The following is a 23,787-nucleotide window of genomic DNA, read 5'->3' as shown; positions in this document are numbered from 1 at the left end:
GTTTATCACAGTAGAACAAGACACATTGAAACACGTCATCATTTCATAAGAGAGCTGGTTGCAAAGGGAGATCAAGTTGGAGCACTGTTACACTGAAGAACAAGTTGCTGATTTGTTCACAAAGCCACTTCCACCGAAGAAGTTCATTTGTTTGAGAGAATTGTTGGGTGTTGGAGAGTTTCTACCTTAAGGGGGAGTGTTAATGGGTAATGTAGAAATTATTTACTGATTGAATAATTTAGTCCTTGAGTCAGTCAAAGTTTGTTTTAAGTTTGTTTTTAATTCCAGTAGTGTTCCTTTTATTTAGGAGATGTATCAAGATTCTATTAGAGTCCTAATATATCTCTAAGTTGTTAGCTATTTCAGTATTTAAACTCTTCATGGAATAAAGTGTTTGATATCACTGTTATCAATTTCTCTAAATTCCCATTGCTTCCGTTGCAGTCCTTTGTTCTGTTTTTTCAGCAGCAGCTTTTTTGTCAACATGAAGTCCTGGCATCTGTGCAACATTGACAGGTGTGGCAGTTGATCCAAATATGTTGGATGTGTTTTTGCGAATATGGAGACCTGAAAAGTAGAAGTCATCTGCTTTGGCAAGCTTTGCGTCTTTGCAGAATTTTCCGTTGACAAACACTGCATGAAAGCAAGAAATGTCGGTCAATAACAGAAGAAGAAGAAAAAAAGATGATTTCATGTTACTAACACTTGAGTATAAGTGCCGAATATCAGCATATGTTGGACATTGATGTGATAGATATGAGTGTCAAGGTCTTAAGATTCATATCCCGTTCATGTCCGGATATACATTAGACACAGACACAAGTAGCTCAAGAAAAATGGAAGTATTTGAAGAGAAGACATACCAGAGCCCTTGGGATCATTAATGGCTACACAAAAGTCCTGAAGTGGGCTAGGATCAGAGGCAAAGGTCAAAGATGATGCAAGAGCCAAGATGAAAATGGCTACTATAATCTGAAGGGCTTCCATTTTTTGTATATGGTAGAGTTAGCTTCTATTTCTTTCTTGGGCATGAGAGGCTCTGCATGGATGAATGGCCATTTATAGGTTGAAGCCATTGAACCAGTCTATGATTTTTGCTTATTTTAATTTATGCCATAACTGACAGTACAGATAGAAACAACCGAAACATTTTTAATTACTTAATGAATCAGCAGGCCTGCATAAAAGTAGTATAATACATCTTCCTTTGCTTAAATCAGGACATCTTGAAACAAAAAATTAATTTTCAGATATAAGATGTTTCTGTTTTTTTTTTTCTTTCTTGAAACTTGGCTCCGGCAGAATTGGGTCAATTAAAGATAATTTAACAACCATGGTTTTTTTTAAAATTGGAAGTGACTCAAACATCATCTGAAAATGAAGTTTGATCTTGGTTGTCATGACTCTTACTATGTACGGAATTGTTTATCCTAAGGAATATCATGTATATTATGATTTATAAGTTGGATATTATATATATATATATACTACAGCAATTTGATGTTTTATTATAAAGAAACATTCTTTCATTTGTCGGTATAAAAAAATGTCATTTGTAATTATTAATTAATTAAAAAGATTAAAAAAGAATTTAGAATAAATTTAATAAATGTGATTATATAATATTTAAACATCATCAATTTACTTTAATAAACTGTAAAAATCAAAATATTATTGCAGAAAACAAAGATTTGTGGGCTTTGCGTAGAGGATGTTTTACATGCTATATATTAGGGATTGTTTTGTGGCTAAAGGTATTTGGTCACAGGTTATTTCTATTGACAAACAAGAATAGTTCTTTTCAGGAGATTTACAGAATTGGCTTGAATCTAATTTGAGAAATCGTCGAAGTATTTTTTATGAGGGAGATTGACTAGTCGTGCTTTTTTGGGTTAGTAGCTTGGAGAGTCTAGAAAAATAGAAATATCTTCATTTTTTTAAGGATTGTCGTGGAGTGTGGATGATATAAATAAATGCTCGTACAGTTGGGCTTTGCAGTGGAAATCCATACACAAGTAAGATCATACTAGAAAGTCGAAGCCACACACAAATCCAAGCAAAACTGAAAATTGGATCCGTTTATACTCAGATGGAGCTGTTAAGGTTGACTCCGGTGATGCTGCTGCAGGGGGTATTGTCAGGGATCATTAGGGGAATTGGATTCTTAGTTTCAATAGACGGTTGGGACAATGTTCGATTTTTAATGCTGAGCTTTGGGGTATTTTAGATGGTCGGCCTGTCTTTTCTTCAGAGCTGAAGGTACGATAAAGTTTTGATTCAGACAGACAGCTTAGAGGCTATTCAGGAAATTCAAGAAGCATCTTCAAAGACATCACAATCAGCTCTAATCATGCGCATTCATCAACTTCTATTGGAAACAGGTCTTTGGGTGTTCGAACATATTCCTATAGAAGATGACATAGAAGCAAATGGTATCACTAAACTAACTTTTGACAGGAACGTAGGACTACAGTTGTTTACAAGATGTCCGCGGAATATTTCTAAATAATTTTGTTAAATTATTATGTTTATTTTACATAAAAAATATTATAGCAGCAATCAAATACTATTTTTAAAGTAAATTAATGATATTATATCTTTATATAAAATTATAATATTTTTCTTCAATACTCATGTACACAATATTATTTAAAGATATTATACAAATAAAAAAAAATTATATAACAGATCCTATACAATAATCACGTTCATTTCGTCAATCAATCTGTTAAAAAAAATTCATTGTTAGGTCCCCATTTGATTAAATAAGTCTCATAATATTGATAAATATAAGCATCAAATTTGGGCTTAAAAAACTAAAACTAAATTTCAGGCCCAATTATGATTAAAAAACTAATAAAAGATTAGATTGAAATTAAAATATTCTATGAATTTGCACAACTAAGTGTCAAATATCATATTAATTCAGAATATGATATTTCTCATAAATACACTAAATTTTATTATATTAGCAGATTTGTATAAATAAGAGTATCAACATTCATTACCACAATTTTTGCCTTAAAAAACTATTCATTATCCAAAAATAATAATAATAATGATTTTTTTGGCTCCTTAACTTAAAAAAAAAACAGTCATTTTGGCATTTCATTTAATTTTTCGTCTCTTTTAACCCTTGAATATACATTTTTATCAAATCACCCTAAAATAGATGGAAAATTTTTCATTTGTTAATTTTGATGACATGACATACACGTGGATGATAGGCTAACATTTAATTAATTTTTAAATTTTAAAAATATTAAAAAATATATATTTTTATAATTTTTATACTTCTTAATAATTTTAATGGTTTTTAATTTTAAAAATATATTTTTATAATTTAAAAAAAATAAAAATAATTAAATGCTGGCAGTCATACACTTGGCAACCTCGTGTATATCACATCAACAAAGCTAAAAGAAGTTAACTTCTCTATCCATATATCACTACACATTCATAATCAGTATTCTCTCCAACAGGAGTGAAGTTAGAAATTTTTTGGGAGTCGGAATTAAATTGTATATTTTTATGATAGTAAAAATGTAATTTCACCATTTTAATAGCCTATATCTTTATAATTTTAAAGGATTAAATCAATTTTTTTTATCTTTTTGAGAATCAAAATATAATTTTATCATTATTAATTTAAAATTTTATAAATTATAAAAAAACCTAAATATAAAATTTTCTATTTTAGAGGGATCGGGGTCCCTACCGGTCCCTTGACTCTGCCCCTACTCTCCAGCAAGTCTGGTTATGTTTAAATTGTTGTTTACTAATAATGATTCTTAATGTATGATCCAATTCTGTTGATGTGATTTTCAATTATAAATGACCTCATTCGTATGTATCTGTATCTTCTTCTAATTTAAATTTTATTTTATTTTATCAAATTAAATTACAAATAGATACTCAAAAGAATCAAAGATTTATCCAATGAATTAGAGATTTTAACAGATCATTACAAGTTATAAATAAAAAGCCCTGCATAGGGATTATCTGTAGATATATGCTAGTAATCTGACTGTGTATTGGTTATAATGGTGAATTCATATTCTTTAAGTAGTTGTTGCTGCTAGTTCAATCTGGATCACAGAGTCTGGAGCTGGGAACTGTAATAGGTGAGTCCTTAATGTCGACTCCTACTAAGTCTTTGTAGATATATCTTTTGTGACTAATGTTCTAGTATTGGTGAATGAGTACTTGAGTGACTGTTAAAAATATGTGTAAGATCTTGATATAGTGTCCTCGTGAGTCCGGAATGTAATGGACTATAAAGTTGGTAGGCTACCAATGAGGTACTTTTATGTTCCTCTTGTTTCTCGAAAGCTGTCTCAGTTTGACTTTGCTGCTTTAACTAATAGGATTCTGGACAGGATTCAAGGGTGGTCTACTAAGCACTTGAGTTATGTCGATAGACTGCAACACATTAAGGTTGTGATCTTTAGTGTGCAAGCCTATTGGAGTCATAAATTTCTAATGCCTAAGAGTGTTTTTAAGAGGTTTATCAATATTGTCTTAGCTTCTTTTGGAAAGGGAAGGTTGGCTCGAGTCAAGGGCTTGTGTTTGTTAGAAGGCAATTTGTTTACCTAAATTTGAAGGGGCTTGGGACTAAAAAATGTGGCAGAATGGAATAAAACTTGTATTTTGCAGCTTATCCGTGCCATGCTTGTAGGAGAGGGCTCTCTTTAGATCGCTTGGGTTAGTGAATATGTGTTAAAGGGTAGGAGTTTTCTGGATGTGGCTCCTACTTCAATGAGTAGCTGGAATTAGTGAAGGACGTTTAAGTTGAAGCCTTTGGTTGCTGTCACTTCTCAACAATTTGCTAATGCTAAAGTGAGTACTTCTCAACTATGGGAGGCAATTAGAACTCGTGGTATGAAGGTGGAATGAAACCATTTGTTATGGTTCCCTTTACATAACATTCTCTTATTGCTTGGATGGGCATTCTTAATAAACTCCCAACTCGGGATCATTTGCTTGCTTTTGGGATTTCGGTTGATACTTGTTGCTTTTTCTGTATGGAAGCTACAGAGAGATGTGATCACATTTTCTTTTAGTGCAATTTTTCAAGGAAGGTGTGGCAATCAGTTTTGCGCCTTTGCTCCATTCATAGGGCTGTGAGAATTTGGAGGTAAGAGTTAGCTTAGGCGATATTGAAACTTAAAGGAAGTCTTCGCTTGTTACTATACTCAAGCTTGCTTGGAGTGCATATTTGTATGTGATATGGAGACAGAGGAACAAGATGTATTTTGGTTCATCTTTCTAGACTGAAAATGCTGTCTTGGTGCAGATTAAAGAGATTGTGCAGGCTCGCTTAGGAGGAAGACCAATCAATAGAACTGGTCCTGTTAATGCTTCACTTTGTGCTTGGGGTATCATTCGTTAATTTGTTTGTATAACACTATACAGTGTTTTTTTCCTTTATAGCATTTTAACTGCATTCTTGAATTAATGAATTTTATCATTCATCAAAAAAAAAATTTGTTGTTAAAGATTATATCTTCAAACATTCTAATTGGTAAACTTTTAAATCGTTAAATTTGAAAGCTCCTGTCAATGGATTCTTTAAATTTAAAGGAAAAGATAATGAAATTACGAAAGAGTTTACACGAATCCAATAAACTAATTGGGAAAGAAAACTAATTGAAGGTTTTTTTTTCTAAATACTTTAAGTGCATTCCGAATTTTAGAAAACCCAATCGAATATTAAAAATAACCAAACACACCCCAAGCTAAATTTTATCATCAAATTTGAATTTAAATTATTTTTATTATATTAAAATATTTTATATTATCAAAATATGAAGTTTGGGCCTTAAGGTAAAACCATTTGATAAATGAGTCTACTTTTGATGGGCTATCCAACACTTAAATAAGATATATAGGGGAAGAAAAAAATATGAGTCACACATCTCATTAATTTTTATATAATTGGCTCAACCCTTCATTCCAATTTGGTTTCACTTTGAGATATATAGATGGATCTCATCCGACTTATTATTTTAAAAATATATATTTCAAGCAATTTCTTGATCAATTTGTTATCTCACGTAACTCAAGATGAAGAAATTCCAACATTTGCATTCAAGTCCAACTAACAAGGAATACAAGCAAGTAGGGCTAGCATGACATAAATACAACAATAACAACATGAACTACATATGCATTGGTGCCCTTGATTGTGGTCGTAATTTAAATCCGAGAGCACTACAAATTCTGGTCTTATATCTGAAAGGATAATGTCAAGAGAGGAGACTGGAGAAGTAAATTTAAACCTCTCTGTTTATTACATGATACTTAGCAGAATAGTATGACTTGATTTAGAAAATGCATGCAAACATTGTTTCAAACAAGCAAACAAACTTTTGGGGTTTTGATTTGACTCTTAAAGTAGTTGTTAATCCCATTAGAACCGAGACTGAAGATACTTAACCACATTCTTGTTCAACTGGAACGCCTTGGCCAAAACATCTGGGTTGATCGGTGGGTTTGAGCCAAACACTGCGTTAGCTATGGTGATAACCCCAGCATTTTGGCTGCTGAGACCAGCAAAGGCAACCGCCGCAGTTTTTCCTATGTTGAACTGGAAATGAACCATACCAAAGGGGAAAACAAAAACATCTCCAGGGTTTAGGATTTTAGTGAAGAGACGGTTGTCTGGGTTCGCCGTAACGAAGCCGACATAAAGTGTGCCTTCGACAACAAGCAGGATCTCGGATCCCCGAGGGTGAGTGTGAGGAGGGTTGACACCATAAGGTGCATAGTCGATTCGAACCAGAGATATACCTAGAGTGTTAAGTCCTGGTATTATATCTACATTGATCATAGTGACATTTGATCCAACTGGATTTGATGTGTTCCCCGGCCTGTTTAGGCCTGAAAAGAAGAAATCTTCTGCAACTGCAAGCTTTGGGTCTTTGCAAAATTTACCATTTACAAACACTGCAATGAAGAAATGTTAAAAAGTTATATTAGAACATTGAAACGTAATGTTGTTCAGCTCATGCTTTATTAACATCATGAGGATGAACATTAACACAAAGTCTTGAATGCGTACCGCCATTCTTGATGTCCTTGATAGCTACACAAAAGTCCTGGAGAGGACTGGGGTCATATGCTGAGGCCGATGAGCAAGCAAAAGCAAAGAGGCCTAAAGCAATAAGAATGGAGCGAATCCCTTTCATTATGATATATGCTGACTTAGCTGGTTGTTTGCTATTGCTTGGGAGAAGATTGAGAAACTTTGCATGGCAGATAAAGCTATTTATAGATGGAAACCAACAGGCAGGTCATTATTTTCCATGAAATGCGCTGGTAAATGAGTATCGGGTTTGTGAAAAGGATAGGTTTTAGGTGGCAAGAAAGTAAAACGAAACGAAAGACTTTTGATATATTTGTGGGTTAGGATGGTGTCCAGTTAATGTTGAAGACACTGTTATTAGGTTTCTAATATGTAAATAATGTCCATTGAATACACTTGTTTCTGCTTGAAATCCAGTTCTAAGAAGAGAAGAAACTGGTTGAGGTAACATAAGATATTCTTGGATTTCGATTCTTAATATCTGCAATTATTTTTTTTATTTCAAGACTCGGACCCCATTTATTATAATAATAATAAACATTTTTTCTTGAAGGTAATTCAACTATATATAAATAAATATATCAAGTGGCTCAGGTTAACTGCTACTTTGAATTTGGCGAGATGGAAGGTCCCAAACGAACTAACTTGGGTAAATTATTTGATATATATATATATATATAATCTGCTGAAGCAACAGGACATCAGGTATCTTTCATGTCAAAGGATTAGTTAGTGGATTGTGTTTTTATGCATCAATGTCAGGCTTACAACAAACCCCAATGATTATTTGCGTTTGAATCCGAGAAAATAAATGAAGCAGTGTAGAACAATTTCTATATAAAAAAAACAAAGTCTGCAATATTCTAAGAAAATCAAAATATGTAAAAGAATAAAATGAAATTTTTAAATTTTTTTAAGTTTAGCATACTTATAATTTTTTAAAATATTTTTCATAATTTTCAAAAATAGATTATGAAATTTTTAAGTTTTTTATAATTTTCAAATTCTTAAGATTTTTTGGTTTTTTCAATGATTTTCTTTTAATTTCTCTTATTTTTAAAATTTTTGAAGTATGTTCTTGGTATATGGCAACATGTCATTGATTTGTTGGATAATGAAGATTACAAAATGAAAATAAGGTGCTAAATAAACTAATAAAAAATAAATACCCAAACTTGTGTATATATACATTTATCATAGATTATAGATATAGATTATGAATAGTTTGATATTATTCTGTCCAAATTAACTTGATTTATCTTATATATAAATTTACGATTGATTTAGCAGGTTGTATGTACATCATCCTTAGCTACATACATAAAAGTAGTTTTAGACGGATGACAATTGAGATATTATAGATTCGAAATATTTATACATACACAAATATAATTTGTCAATATTTTCGGGTCAAATCTAAAATTATTTTAGGGATTTAAATTAAAAAGAATTTTTAATTTATAATATGCTTTACATAAGAAGAGGCCCACGAAGAACATCTTTTATTTTATATTTCAGAAAATAAATAACAAATGACAACTTCAAACATCATTCAACATTAATTCTCCTATTGTTATTCCATCAGAATTCGGATTGAAGATTCTTCACCATTTTCCTATCCAGATTAAAAGCCTTGGCAAGAATATCTGCATTAATGGAAGGGTTTGAGCCAAATACTGCATTTGCGATAGTGATCACCCCTGGGTTTTCACTGCTAAGACCAGCAAAGGCGACAGCATAGGTGTTCCCTATGTTGTACTGGAAGTGAATGAGACCCACAGGAAAAACAAAGACATCTCCGGGATATAGTACTTTAGAAATCAAACGATTATCTGGATTCGATGTAACGAAACCGACATGGAGTGTGCCTTCCAGAACAACTAGAATCTCTGAGGCACGAGGGTGAGTGTGAGGAGGGTTCAGGCCACCGTTAGGTGCATAGTCAATTCGAACCATAGATATCCCCAATGTGTGAAGTCCTGGCATCTGTGCAACATTAACAGGTGTGACAGTTGATCCAAATGTGTTGGATGTGTTTTTGCGGATATGGAGACCTGAAAAGTAGAAGTCATCTGCTTTGGCAAGCTTTGCGTCTTTGCAGAATTTTCCGTTGACAAACACTGCATGAAAGCAAGAAATGTCGGTCAATAACAGAAGAAGAAAAAAAAGATGATTTCATGTTACTAACACTTGAATATAAGGTCTTAAGATTCATATCCTGTTCATGTCCGGATATACATTAGACACAGACTCAAGTAGCTCAAGAAAAATGAAAGTATTTGAAGAGAAGACATACGAGAGCCCTTGGGATCATTAATGGCTACACAAAAGTCCTGAAGAGGGCTAGGATCAGAGGCAAAGGTCAAAGACGATGCAAGAGCCAAGATGAAAATGGCTACTATAATCTGAAGAGCTTCCATTTTTTTGTATATAGTAGAGTTAGCTTCTATTTCTTTCTTGGGCATGAGAGGCTCTGCATGAATGAATGGCCATTTATAGGTTGAAGCCATTGAATCAGTCTATGATTTTTGCTTATTTTAATTAATTTTCTTTAATTATGCCATAGATGACAGTACATATAGAAACAACCGAATCATTTTTAAATATTACTTGGTGAATCAGCAGGCCTGCTCAAAAGAAGTAATATAATTCATCTTCCTTTGCTTAAATCAGGACATATTGAAACAAAAGATTAATTTTCTGATATAAGATGGTTCTGTTTTTTTCTTTCTTGAAACTTGGCTCCGGTAGAATTGGGTCAATTAAAGATAATTTAACAATGTTGGTTTTTTTTAATTGAAAGTGACTCAAACATCATCTGAAAATGAAGTTTGATCTTGGTTTTCATGACTCTTACTATATAAGGAATTGTTTATTCTAAAGAATATCATATGTTTATTATCAATTATAAGTTGGAATAATATATATACTATAGTAATTTAATGTTTCAATATATGGAAATATTCTTATATGATATTCAAAAATGAATCTCATGTGATGACCTGATACTTAGGGTATTCATCGTTCCAGATGTGACCTGGATTCAAATCGCGCTAGTCGCTTTTATTATTTTAGGTTTTATCCTGTTTTTATAATAATAATAAAAATAATGATTAATTTACTTTAATAAACTTTCGTACCAAAACATTATTGCAGAAAAATTATCACATAATTTTTTTTATATTATAGTATCTAAAGATATTATAGCAATAGTCAAATACTATTTTTAAAGTAAATTAATAATATAATATTTTTATATAAAATTATAATACTTTTCTTCATAAATCATGTACAAAATATTATTTAAAGATATTATACAAATAAAAGAAAATTATATAACACATGCTATACAATAATCACGTTCATTTCGTTAAATCATATATATCTGTTAAAAAAAATCATTGTTAGGTCCCCATTTGATTAAATAAGTCTCATAATATTGATAAATATTAGCATCAAATTTTGGTTTAAATAAAATTAAAACCAAATTTCACAGCCACAATTATGATTAAAAAACCAGTAAAAATTAGATTGAAATTAAATTATTCTAAGAATTTGCACAACTAAGAGTCAAATATCATTATTAATTGAGAATATAAAATTCCCATAAGCATATTAAATTTTATTATGTTTAGCAGATTTTGTATGAATAAGAGTATTAACTTTCATTACGACACTGATTGAGTTTTAGCTCTGCTCTCATCGATATTGTTAGCAGTGTAAGAGGATATGGATTTGAATGCGCTGAAGTGCGTTACCTTTTTATTTAAGGGTTGAGGAGAGGTTATGAATAGTTCGAGGTATTGTATCAAAAAAAATCATTACCATAATTTTTGCTTTAAAAAAAATATTCATTACCCCTAAAAAAATGTATAATGATTTTTTTAGCCCTTTAACTCTATGAAAAAGGTCATTTTAGTTATCCATTTAATTTTTCAACTCTTTTAACCCTTGAACTTCTATTTTTGTAAAAGTTAATATTTGTTAACTTTACTGACGTGACATACACGTAGATGATGTGTCAACATTTAATTATTTTTAAAAATTTTAAAAATATTAAAATTGTTATGAATATTTTTATTAAATGGATGTTTATCAAGATATAGATAAGTTTTGATCAATAAAATTTTCGATTGATCAATAAAATACGCTTTCTCTTTGCTCTCCTATTCTCTTTGTTCTTTGTTCTTTATTCTATGTCTTTTATTTTATAACACGTTATCAGCACGATTCTCTTTTATTTTATAATATTGTCACTCCAAATCTGCTGCTCAAGTTGTTGTTGATTGCCTTCTAGAGCTATTGCAATTTCAGTCTTCAATTAAAGCCTGCGCACTATGGGTAATCATTATCCAAAGAAATATATATATATAACCCTTACGTGGGTAATGACGATGATGTTAAAGATCTTTAGGTATATTTTACTATGATTTATTTATTATATCATGTTTATTATAATTGGAGACTAATCATGACAACAAAAATATATAGATTCTGATTTGAAATCCACGTATGTTTGCGATGGTGATTATGAAATAAAGAATCAATGGAGACGTTTAGAAGTTTGTCCTACTAGATTTGTTGCATTCTCTAAAGTGAATGCAAACATAAAGAAAATAAAAGATATAATCATGGACCACTAAAAGTGGTAACACAGTAATAAATAAGAGAACAATGAGAGTTCTCAAGATAACTCTTCAAAGGTTAAAGATAACTTATGTTATCAATGTGATATGAAATATTATTGGCCACATATGTGGTGCATGCTCAAATATTTTGTTTCTGTTAATATTCTTTGAGGAAAGATATGAGAATGTAGTAATGAATTATATTATTACAGATAGAAAATATTTATCTTATTTGGTACTGAAATAAACAAATATTATTCTAATATTTGATAGTAAAAAATTAATTGAAAGCTCCAGAAGAGCTAACATATCAATATCTGAAAAGCACAAAATTTGTGACGGTTAATGCATTAATTTTAAAAGATATTCATTATAACCAATATAATATTGAGATTGTGAATGAAGAAAATATTATATTTCATATGAATCACTATTGCTATAAATATCTATTTTGAAAGGAAGAAAAAAAAGGGATTGAGTTATTAATTACTCTTGTTATTAAATTGAATTGATTGTGACTATCTTTGTGATCTTCTTTTGTCATCATCCCCATTAAGGAATTGAAAGCAAAATATTTGACTGTGAAAGATCTACTTATGAGTAATAGAATATGGTAATTTTATCTAAAACTCGTTATGGTTGAATGCACCTGAAGTTGCAAGTTTTTTTTAAACCGTGGGTATAGCTCTACAGTATTCAGAATAAGTTCTCAATTAAAATTACGTGGAAAAATATTACTGATGAGAACTTGTAAGAGAGAAAACTTATGTATGAAAAGTCATTGGTTATGTACCTATTGTACACCTGGAAAATAGTGATTTAGACTTCACATTGATTTAGACATTTCCAATAGTAAATGTGACAGTAAAATTATCAATTTGTTAGAAATTATATTGACATTATTAGTACAATTGAAATGCATGTTAAAGTAAACCAGAAGTTTACTAATACAAATACATTTACTACTTGGCGTGACCAGTTAGACCATCTTGGATCATATATGATGTGAAAATTAATTGAGAATTCTATAGACATTCATTAAAAAACTAGAAGATTTTTTAATTTAAAGAATTCTCATTTGTTGCTTGTTCTCAATGAAAATTGCTTATGAGAAACTCACTAGCTAAAGTTGAGATTTAATATGTTGCATTTCTGAAATGAATATGAGCCCATTCATCCACCATGTAGATGGTTTTGATATTATATGATTTTGGTAGATGCATCTACAAAATAATCACATATGTGTTATCAATTTGCAACCTGTTGTTTGCAATATTGCTTGTTTAAATAATTAATTTCAGATTATGCAATTAAGACAATTCATATTGTTAAAGCCGATGAGTTTATATCTCAGTCTTTTATTGATTGAGTTTGAAAAACTTTCGTAAAAGCTTGTTATTCATGCACATAATGGTTTAGAGAAATTATTGATTGCACGCATCTGATTAATATTGAAACCATTACTTATGACAATTGAACTTCAATATGAGATTATGTTGATTTACGTGTTGTACGCATCAAGCCAATAAGTTATAAATATTTCCCATTAGAATTGGTTTTTAGTCAAAAGCTAAGTATTTCTCATCTTTGAATTTTGTATGTGCGTATATGTTCCAATTGCTCCACCATAATGCACAAAGTGTTGGAACGCCGGCACCCCTACGGCGCAGCGGAAAAATAAAACATCCGGCGAACCTAACCATGGATCCATATGTGAGGAACGAATCGGGGTGAAATAATGGTTTCAAAATTATCGAATCTTTATTCTGAGTAGACAGCAACACCTCAGCAACAAGTAATCTGATCTACTATCAAACCAAGCCGCAATCTATCGTGACTTCAGCCTCTACGTAATCCACCCAGTTGACAATGAATGGAAGGAATCCTCAAAACTGTTTTTGGAAAGACTTTGCTTTGACGGCTGCTAGACCCCAAGCAAAGAAAAAACGGGATTTTTTATATCTATTTTAGGGTTTCTAGATATTAAATAAATATAACAATGTTTTTAAATCGAAAATTATAATTACATTAATTATAATAATGATTTCGGTAAACTATATATTTATTTGAATTTATATACTAACCAAATTCATGTTCTCATTATGCGTACAACAACCTTGTACATATAATGTGTTCGATATTTGATTACCCAATTGAATTAATTCTATAATTAATTTAATTCAAGCGACAACCAAACACAATACCAACTATGTTTTATTCCGTTCATTTCAACTATAGCGTGTGACCCTGTAGGTTCTTGTAATGTTAGCAGTAATACTAGAACGATTCCAATGTTACAAACAATGAGTGGCACCTAGCAATGCATCATTGCTACCTAAGTCACAAGAAATCATGATTCGACATAACCTTTTTATAATTAACCTTTCATGCAATATTCCTTAAGTCTTTTATCTCTGGATTGGACACAAGTCATGGAATAGTCCATTCCATGTTCCTTGATATCTTAAGTAGACTATGATATACAAATAAGTATGACATCTTATATCAGCTTATTTGAGCATGACCATGCATTTCTAGTCTCACTCAATCAAGTGGCCTAAGATATTACTCCCATTATGTAGGAGGTACTTATCCTATATCGATCAACCATATCCCTATACACAGATCGTGGTATATCCAACATCAGCCTTTATAGAACAACCAGTTACGGTGTACGTTTGACTGTATCAAAATATACAACTCACGATGTTGGGATTATGATGATCTTAAGTCTAAGGATCATATACATATTAATCACTATGTGTAATGTTGTAACAATTACATAATAATCCAAGAAACATACTCATAATGGGTCAGTCTAATATGTTGTTCTCTAACACACATATTCATGCATCGATCTTGACATTCCATATCAATGACAACTCTTTATCATCAATCAACTACATGTTAGTCTTAATGCATTATTGTTGTCCTACCCAACAATAATACTTGACTAAGGACCTTTTAAGAATAATCATATTATTCTCAAGACATTATTATAAAACAGTTTATTTATGCACACAGAAAAGAAGCTGAAATAATAATGGTAACGCATTATATTAATAAACATGATAAATCAAGTATGTTATTACAATCATCTCATGATTGATCTTTGGGCATACTCTAACACAAAGGTGAGTGAATCCTTAAAGAAATTTGAGAGTATATATTAATTACAAGACTACTTGTATTATTAGATGTTTTGGAGATATAATTATGACATGATTTGTGATTACTATTTTGATTTGATAGTTTTCTCAATATTAGGGGAGAGAAATAATAGCTTAATGAAATCACTACTTGTAATGAGTTATCATTATCTAGATCCTTATAGAGTAATTTGAACCAGAAGTCCAAAAAAGATATCTCATTTTATTACAAGTTAAATGTTAGATGTATTCACAAACTTAATGAGAATAACCAAGTGTTATATGCCATCTAATATTTTGAATCAAAGTCCCAGTAGGACAATTAGTTAGAATAAATGATAGATTGGTCAGTTCCGTTTTTTCCGTATGCAGTGAATAACCTCCTAAACTATAATGACATTATCAGAGATATTTCGTCCAACAATAAAGCCAACTTGTTCCTACGAGATAAGGTTAGGAAACACAGTTTAAATCTATTAACAATTACTTTCATTACCAATTTATACATTACCAAGCAAAGGCTAATAGGGTGAAACTGGCTAAAGTTCTCTAGACTATCTTTCTTTGGAATAAGAATGATCAAAATGTTGTTCAAATATGGATCAATGTTATTACCAGCAAAGACACCTTGAACCCATTCACAAACTACATTACCCACGATATCCAACTGGCTCTGGAAGAAGTGCACATGAAACCCATCGCTTTCTGGAGCTTTCAAGGGGTCCATGTCAAATAAGGTTTTCTTAATTTCTTCATCAGATACCACCTTTTCCAAAACCACAATATCCTGATCTTTAAGACGAGAGAATAAATTGGACAGTAATCGTCTTATGGGTTCAAGTCTTTCACCATAAAGTTTCTTGAAAAACCTAACTGCCTCAGTTTGAAGGATACTCTGATCGGAACACCACTCACCATTATCGATGTGCAAAGCTGTAATACGATTAAACTTCCACCTTTGGACCATACGACTATAAAAAAAATTGCTATTGCGATTCCCAAATTGAAGCCAGACACACCTAGCTTTTTGCCTCTAAAGTAGTTAATCATGATCAAGCAAGTTTACCAATTCATCTCGAATATCAAGCTCTAATTGAAGTAAACGACTAGAGTCTAACTGGTCCAAGGCTCTTTGGATATTGAAGAGCGACTTCATAAGGTTCCTTTTGCAAGTACCTATAAAACTATAAACGACCCTATTCCACTCTTTAACATGAGAAGTAAAGTAAAAAAAGTGAGTGAGCCATATTACCCGAGAAATTCCACTTATCTTTAACAAAATGGGAGAAATTCGCATGTTTCGTCCATTCGGAAATGAGCTTGAAGGGCCTTCCTATGGATGAACAGAAAGCCAAATTGGTCTTCAAGAGGATGGGCATGTGGTCAAACTTAATGCGCGACAAATGAGACACTAGGCAATAAGGAAAGGTTGAAATCCATGAATCATTAGCTAAAGCATAATCTAGTCTCTCATACGTTCTAGCTCTTTGCCAAGTATAGGATGGACCAATGTACCTTAAATCCTACAAATTATAAGAATCTAAAAATTTGCCAAAAATGTTACTTCTCTTCCTTTTGGAATGAATTTTTTTATCATTAGGAGACAAAATAGGATTAAAATCTCCTATAGTTAATCCTGGTAAAGAATCTAACGATGGGACGCTTCTTTCAGAGTTAAATTCAAAACTCTTAAAAGGACACGCATCTTTAATATGGCCATACCTTCCACAGTGAAAACAAACTGTAGGAAGAAATTCATATTCAATTCTCTGAATTTTTCCATTAACAAGGATTTGGGATACCAAGGGTTCATCCAAATTTACATACACAACCATAAGGGCGAATTGCCCTCTAACCCTGTTGTCTATATTCATCTCTAGTTTAGCTACCTAGCCAATTAACCCTCCTATTTCAACCAGAATTTTCCTTTTGTAAAAATAACCTGGCATTCCCGAAATTCTGATCCACGACATCACAGTACTCAGGAAATTTTGTGTTGGATTGAAGGATACCGACCAAGGTTGAATCGTCTAATATTAGCCGAAAATAATCTACGAACTTTCTAAGAGAACTTTTTCATTATCGAGTCTGTTCTGAAATGTGGCTAAAAAATAGCCATTCTCGATATCCATCAAATGGAAAGGTGAGGATGACTTCCATAAACTGTAGATTTTATTTTGAAGAATAGAAAAACCAATGTTGCATCCCAAAAGTTTTAGGACAATGGTATTTTCCATATCCTTGACAAGGATTTGATTAATCCTTTTGGAGAATTCTATAGAATGAGTACCATTAACAACAGATTTCTGAAAATCACCATCTAGCAACTTGTAATCTTCCTTCTCCTCTAAGGCATTGAGCACAATGCTTGAAATACCAACCAATTTGTCCTTCCATGAAGCCTTTGATTCAAAGGCACATCTGGAAGCACTTCTCCACTTTTGATTCCACTTTCTTCCCTAAAACGAACTTTCTTAGGGATCAAGTCTTCCATAGAGACATTTCCAGATCGAAGATTTTCATACAGAGAATCCTTTTTTTTTTTTGGTGAAAGCTCTATTTAGAGCTTAAAATAAATACGTTGGATGTGATTTTTAAATTGGTCGCCGGACTAGTTCTATGTTTTTCTCCATTTTCATTAAGTGTATGATGAGAGAGTGATGTGGTAGTTAAAAAATCGATAGAATAATAATTTTAACTTTTAACTTTTACATATTACAATGATTTAGTTGTAATTTAAAAAAATTAACCTTCACCCTTTAATTTAAAAATAATAATAATTACAAAATTTTAGTAACAATGGCAGGGAAAAATATATATTGAGAGATTGTATATGTTTTTTGCTAAGCCAGACTATCACCCATTCTCATATCCATTTTGGGTGTTCTTTTTGTTTCTCTCCCCTTCCAAGTTTTAAGATGAGAAAACCAGGTGGGTTCTTTTCTATTTTCGCCATTTTGCATTTGTTTTAGCTTCTTCTTCTTCTTCTTCTTCTTTTTAATCAAATTGCATTTCTTAGCATCCTGGTGTTAAAAAAGATTGGATCTTTATTTGAAACCAATTTGATTTTCAAGGAAAGAGGAGCTACGGCAACAGAAGAGATGAAGGGTTGAGGGTTAATTTAAAAAAAATATGATTAAATCAATAAAATATATAAAAATTGAGGGTTAAGTTTGTTATTATATAGGTTTTAATGAAAATTGACCAAAAAAATTCGCAATTAGTTGGATGATCAATTTTAAAAACAAATCATAACTGGGTGGCAAAAAAGAAATTGATAATAGTTGAGGATCTGTGGTATAATTTACCCAAATCTAAAAGAATAGTGGGAAACAGAAAATGGCTACACTACTTCAAATAAGGATGATTGATTTTGAAAAAAGTATTTTTAAAAAGCGTCTTAAAAACTTAAGTAGTGATATTGCAATAAAAAAATATTGTTAAAATAATGATAAAGTTATTTTTTTATGAAATTGAAATTAAGTTATATATTTTTATAAAAGTTAAAATGTAATTTCATTGTTGTATTAGTTTATATTTTTATAGTTTTTAGAAAGACTAAATAAAAAATTTATCATTTTTAGGGATAAGTTGTAATTTTACCATGTATTAACTTGTAATTTTATAAACTTTAAGAGTCTAAAGTGGAAATTTTCCATTATAATGGGTCAAGGCCCTCCCTACCTCATGTTGTCGATTATGATGAAAAGTTAAAATGTAAATTTTAGATAAGTTTAAATATGTCAAAAATTCCTATATTTTTCGAAAATTAGGAATTTAGTCTATGTACTTCTATTTAATGGAATTTAGTCCTTCTATTTTTCAGATTTCAAAATTCAGGTCTAACTGTTAATACTACTATTTTTTTTGTTAAATTTGTTGTTGTGACATTTTTGAAATAAAAAAAATCACTTGGTAGCAATGTAATTTAAAAATGATTTTGTAATTAACTTGAATTTAACAAAAAAATTTAACAGTTGGACTTGAATTATGAAATCTAAAAAGTAGAGAGACTAAGTTCCATGAAATAAAAGTAATAAAAGTACAAACACTAAATTTCTAATTTTTGAAAAGTACAGGGACTTGTGACACATTTTAACCTTTTAGATATGATATCGTGATGCAAAAAAATATTTTTTTATACAATGCCTAAAACTACTCATAGCCCCTCTCTAACCCTTAAATAGGAGGATAAACACACTTCAATGCATGTGAACCCATATTCTCTTGTATTGACAATAATGTTGATACTAACTAAGTTAAAACTCGATCAGCATGAAAAAAATAATTTAAATGATATTTAAATTTATTCATATTATGATATATGAAATATCTATTTTAACTACTTTTAAGCAATTAATATAAATTGTTTCTAAAATTTAATTGAAATATATAAATAATATTTTAGATATTAAAATACTAAATTACAAAGTATATACCATTCTTTCTTATGTTTTTTTTTATTGTTATTAGTTTATTACCATAATACTAAGTTAGTACAACTTAAGTTATTATAGAAAAAGATTTATAGTAACCTTAAATTCTTTGTAAATTTTTATTTTAAATATATACAAGTTATGCTTCATATAATTGAATGAAAATTTTATAATTTGACATTTAAACAAGTACATTTAAAAAATATTTTATAATGCTTAGTTAGTATTAATATTATTAATATATATTTGAGGATGTTAGAGTGTATTTATCCTCTTAAATTAGTTTGAATATTTAGCATTCCTTATAGATAAAAAGAAAAAAAACACTATTATAGAATATTTTGAGGAATAAATGAGTTCAATGGTGACCCACTGTATTCTATAGTTAATTATTACCATCCAAGTTTTTAGCATTTGCAACACGAAAGACTACAAACTGCTTTAAATTTAATGGAAACTTTACTTAAATGACTTGTATAAAGCAGATTTAGCACAGACCAGTATAATAATAAAGCTTTTTTACTAAATTCACTCCTTGATTAATTATACTTTTATGCTAATAACATGAGAACTAACATATTTGATACATATATTCTAAAATAATTTATAAAAATTTAAATATACACTTAGAAAGATAAGTTAAAATGACTGTAAAAAATAAAATCTTTTTAAAATAAGTGTTTTCTTTCTTCCTTTCCACGGTCAAATTACATGAGTAGATAAATATTACCGAAAACTACACAAAATCGACGTAACAAACGGGTTTTGGCACATAAAATTAGGGGTGAGCAAAATTCGATTCGACTCGAAAAAATCGAAAATAAATTCAAATTTCGAGTTAAACGAATCGAGTTAATCGAGTTATTCGAATCAACTCGAATTTTTTTTTCAAATTTCGAGTTCGAATCGAGTTGAGTTTTCGAATTCAAATAATTCGAATAATTCGAATATCAAACTATAATATTTTACATTTTTACCCCAAACTCCCAAACCTTTTTACTTTTCCCTCAAAACTTTTACTACTTCCCACTTTCCCCCCAAAACTTTTACTCTCCTCCCCTCCCAACCCCCCAATCTACCCAAAATTCATTTCCCACCAAAATTTTACTCTCCTATTTACTTTTTCTCAAAATTTTACTCCCCAAAACCCTCAAAACCTTTTTTTTCCTCAAAATTTTTACTCCCTCCCACTTTTTTCCTAAAACTTTTATTCTCTTCCCATCCCACCTCTCATCTACCCCAAACCTTCCCCTTTCCAATTTTTTTTAATATTTTCCCTCCAAAATTTTACTCCCCCTATTTACTTTACTTCAAACTTTTATTCCCCAAAACCTTTTATTTTCCCCCTAAACTTTTACTTCTCACTAGAGGTGCTCATGGGCCGGGCCGGGCCCAGAAAAAAAATTTCGGCCCAGGTCCTAGGCTCGGGCCCGGCCCGGCCCGAAATATGGGCCTAGAATTTTGCCCAGGCTCAGCCCGAAAAAAATTCATAAGCCCGGGCCCGGCCCATTTTTTAAATAAATACCAAAATTTTATTTTAAAAATTAAAACAAAAATTAAAAAAGTATTTTAAAAATATTTTAAAATTAAAAAAAATTAAAAAAGTATTTTAAAAGTATTTTAAAATTAAAAAAATAAAAAAATAAAAATATTTATTATATTCGGGCCGGGTCGGGCCGGGCACAGGCCAAAAAAGTGGTGCCCGAGGCCCGGCCCGTTTTTTAATCGGGCCTCGTTTTTTTGTCCAAGCCCATATTTCGGGCATATATTTTTACCCAAACCCTCCCATATTTCAGGCGGGCCGTCGAGCCGGGCCGGCCCGCCCGGCCCATGAGCACCTCTACTTCTCACCCTTTACTCTCAAATGAAAAATCAAAATTATCCAAAAAAAATCACTAAACATAAATAGTAATAATTTTATTTATATATACTATTTATATTATTAAATTAAATTTCACATTTTATATTATTTATATTATTGAATTGTTTAGTCATATTGAATATTTATATTAAAATTGAATTATTAATTATGCCATAAAATATTTGTGTTAAAATTTTATATTAGTATCAATTTCACATTTTATTTTTAAAATAATTTTTATTAAAAAAATCATATTTTTACATTTAATATATTTTTTAATTCCAAAATACATAGTGACAAGAATCTGAAGATAATTGAAACAACTAAGCAAGCAAAGAAGCTAACCAGTATATAAAAATTAATAAATAAATTATAAGGTGATGAAAGTTAATAAAAATTTGATTAAGGTGGACAAATTTTATTACGATGGGTGACAGTGGTTATAATGACCCAAAATTATTTTTTAAAATTTAACTCGAATCGAATCGAGTCGATTCGAGAAAATTTCAAATAAAGTTAGAATGATAAAATGAGATTCGAAAACTCGATTAACTCGACAGACTTATACACCCACACACTACATTTATACGCACAAATAAACTTGTTAATCCCGAATACCGATTAAATTTCCTTCAGCCGATTCGCCTGCTAGCGACATTTGGTTGAATTAAAAGTACAGCTTGAGTGGCGTTGAAACAAGAGAGACCATATCTTTTTTTTTCCCTAAATCTTACTACATCAATAAACTTTGAGCTTTGTCTTGGATGAGTTTCCACAAGGCATCCACATGGTGTTGTTGAGTCAGAGTTGTTCCAATGGCACATCGAATTACATAAATCCCACTCAACACTGCATGGCTCATGAACGCTCTTCCACTTGAATTTATGGCCTCCACCAATTTACAGTTCAAATCCTCCTCCTCCACCTTGGGCTTCAACCTGAAGCAAACCAATGCGAACTTTCTAGGCACTACGATCTCAAACCTCTCATCTTCTCCCACAAGTGCTTCGAATCGTTTAGCCATGGCGATATCGCTTCGAATGTGGCACATCAGGTTAGCCAGACCATGTCGGCGAATCACAACCCAAAGCTTCAAAGCCCTGAAACGTCTACTCAATGCTATCTGCCAATCTTTGTAGTCCACCACTGCTTTGGATTTACTTGCGTTGTTTCTTAGAATTTCAGGGTCAGTTGACAATGAATCCACCAACAACTTCGGTTCCTTGATCCACAGACAACAGCAATCCATGTTTGTGAGAAACCATTTATGTGGATTCATGCTGATGGAATTAGCAAGCTCCACTCCATCAAGATAATGGCGGAGCTCGGGGCAAATGCAGCCACTTCCTGCATATGCTGCATCAATGTGAAGCCAAAGCTTGAATTCCATGGCAACTTTGCCCAACTCTGCAATAGGATCGACAGCTCCAGAGGGTGTTGTCCCAATGGTTGCACATAAAAATAATGGCACCAAACCAGATCTGATATCGTCTTCAATGACGAAGCGAAGGTTTTCAGGTGACAACGAAAACCCTGTCGAAAAAGATGTTTCAATTAACCGAAAATTTGATGGGGGAATGCCTACGAGTTTCGCTGCCTTTTGGAAAGTGAAATGCGTTTGATCCGACGCATAAACCACCAGTTTTGTTATGTTTTCCCACCCTCCAAGCTCTTTCAAGGCTTTGTCCCTTGCAGCAGCCAAAACGCAAACAGCAGCCTCACATGTACTGCCATGCAAGACTCCACCACCGGTTCCAGAGAACAAGAAGGAAGATGGTAGCTTAAGCATTTTGCCCATCCAATCCAAGACAATGGATTCGAGCTCAGTCGCTGCCGGTGACGAAATCCAGTTGAAACCAACGACATTAAAACCCGAACAAAGCATTTCCCCAAAAAAGCCAGCAGTGCTAGCATTTGCATGGAAATAGGCGAAGAAGTTGGGACTTTGCCAATGAGTCAGGCCTGGGATGATGCAATTGCTGACATCTTCGAGTATGTCTTGGAGTGGTTCAGGGCAATAAGGGGCTGACTCAGGCAACATGGCCGACAAATAACCGGGCTCAACGGTGCTTTGAACTGGGTATTTCTCAACGTTTTCGTAGTAATCAGCAATGAAATCAATCACTGCTTTGGACTCGTTTGAGAAGGTCACTGGGTCAAGGGGAAGGAATGTTTTTCTTGACGCACTTACCATTTTTTCAATATGTAAATGCTTCTTCGTTTCAATGGTAGATTGTTGGGAAGCAGCCAAAGAGAGTATTATATATATAGATGAAAGGAGAGTATTATGCAGTATGGGCTTAAAACTGGGTTAAAACATTCTTATGCCCTCCCAAAGTATCCTATCTACAAAAAAATAAAAGGTCGAAAACATTGCTTTCAACATGGCCGACAAAAAAGCCCAAATTTGATCGCCCACGTTGAGTTTGTTTTAGACATGCTCAAAACATTGTTGACAATGACATTCATCTTTATTTTCTGGACCACATGTTCTTTTAGCTTAATCTTGTAACCACCCCAACTAGGAAGTTTGTGTTGGTTACTCAATTTTAAAAGCTACAAAATAGTCTTTAAACTATTTAAAAAATTTTATTTAAGTCATTAGGCTATTAAAATTACTGCTATA

At 31.7% G+C, this 23,787-nt stretch overlaps 3 protein-coding genes across 3 annotated transcripts; all 3 read right to left on the bottom strand.

Moving 5' to 3' along the window:
- Positions 1-6,067: 6,067 nt before the first annotated feature.
- Positions 6,068-7,255, bottom strand: LOC107936993 (germin-like protein subfamily 1 member 14). Its single transcript, XM_016869808.2, has 2 exons — positions 7,064-7,255; positions 6,068-6,948 (listed from the first exon to the last, which is right to left on the bottom strand). Exons 1-2 carry the CDS (start codon positions 7,188-7,190, stop codon positions 6,413-6,415), a joined length of 663 nt encoding a protein of 220 aa, XP_016725297.1. The 5' UTR covers positions 7,191-7,255; the 3' UTR covers positions 6,068-6,412.
- Positions 7,256-8,579: 1,324 nt separating this feature from the next.
- LOC107940036 (germin-like protein subfamily 1 member 7) lies at positions 8,580-9,534 on the bottom strand. The gene is made up of 2 exons (XM_016873447.2): positions 9,384-9,534; positions 8,580-9,207 (listed from the first exon to the last, which is right to left on the bottom strand). The coding sequence occupies exons 1-2, from the start codon at positions 9,505-9,507 to the stop codon at positions 8,669-8,671; spliced, it is 663 nt and encodes a 220-aa protein (XP_016728936.2). The 5' UTR covers positions 9,508-9,534; the 3' UTR covers positions 8,580-8,668.
- Positions 9,535-21,652: 12,118 nt separating this feature from the next.
- On the bottom strand, positions 21,653-23,392 carry LOC107922385 (phenylacetaldehyde synthase). The gene has a single exon (XM_016852403.2). It carries the CDS (start codon positions 23,353-23,355, stop codon positions 21,895-21,897), a length of 1,461 nt encoding a protein of 486 aa, XP_016707892.2. The 5' UTR covers positions 23,356-23,392; the 3' UTR covers positions 21,653-21,894.
- Between the last annotated feature and the right edge of the window lie 395 nt (positions 23,393-23,787).

This window comes from Gossypium hirsutum, chromosome D13, assembly GCF_007990345.1.
Source record: "Gossypium hirsutum isolate 1008001.06 chromosome D13, Gossypium_hirsutum_v2.1, whole genome shotgun sequence".
Taxonomy (NCBI): Eukaryota; Viridiplantae; Streptophyta; class Magnoliopsida; order Malvales; family Malvaceae; genus Gossypium; species Gossypium hirsutum.
The sequence above is the reverse complement of the archived record's forward strand: the minus strand, read 5'-3'. Positions and strand labels throughout refer to the sequence as shown.

Coding starts and splice junctions, on each gene's coding strand:
- LOC107936993 (XM_016869808.2), bottom strand. CDS start 7,190: ATGAAAGGGATTCGCTCCATTCTTATTGCTTTAGGCCTCTTTGCTTTT. Junction 6,949..7,063: donor CAAGGACATCAAGAATGGCG/GTACGCATTCAA, acceptor TCTTCATTGCAG/TGTTTGTAAATGGTAAATTT.
- LOC107940036 (XM_016873447.2), bottom strand. CDS start 9,507: ATGGAAGCTCTTCAGATTATAGTAGCCATTTTCATCTTGGCTCTTGCA. Junction 9,208..9,383: donor TAATGATCCCAAGGGCTCTC/GTATGTCTTCTC, acceptor GCTTTCATGCAG/TGTTTGTCAACGGAAAATTC.
- LOC107922385 (XM_016852403.2), bottom strand. CDS start 23,355: ATGGTAAGTGCGTCAAGAAAAACATTCCTTCCCCTTGACCCAGTGACC.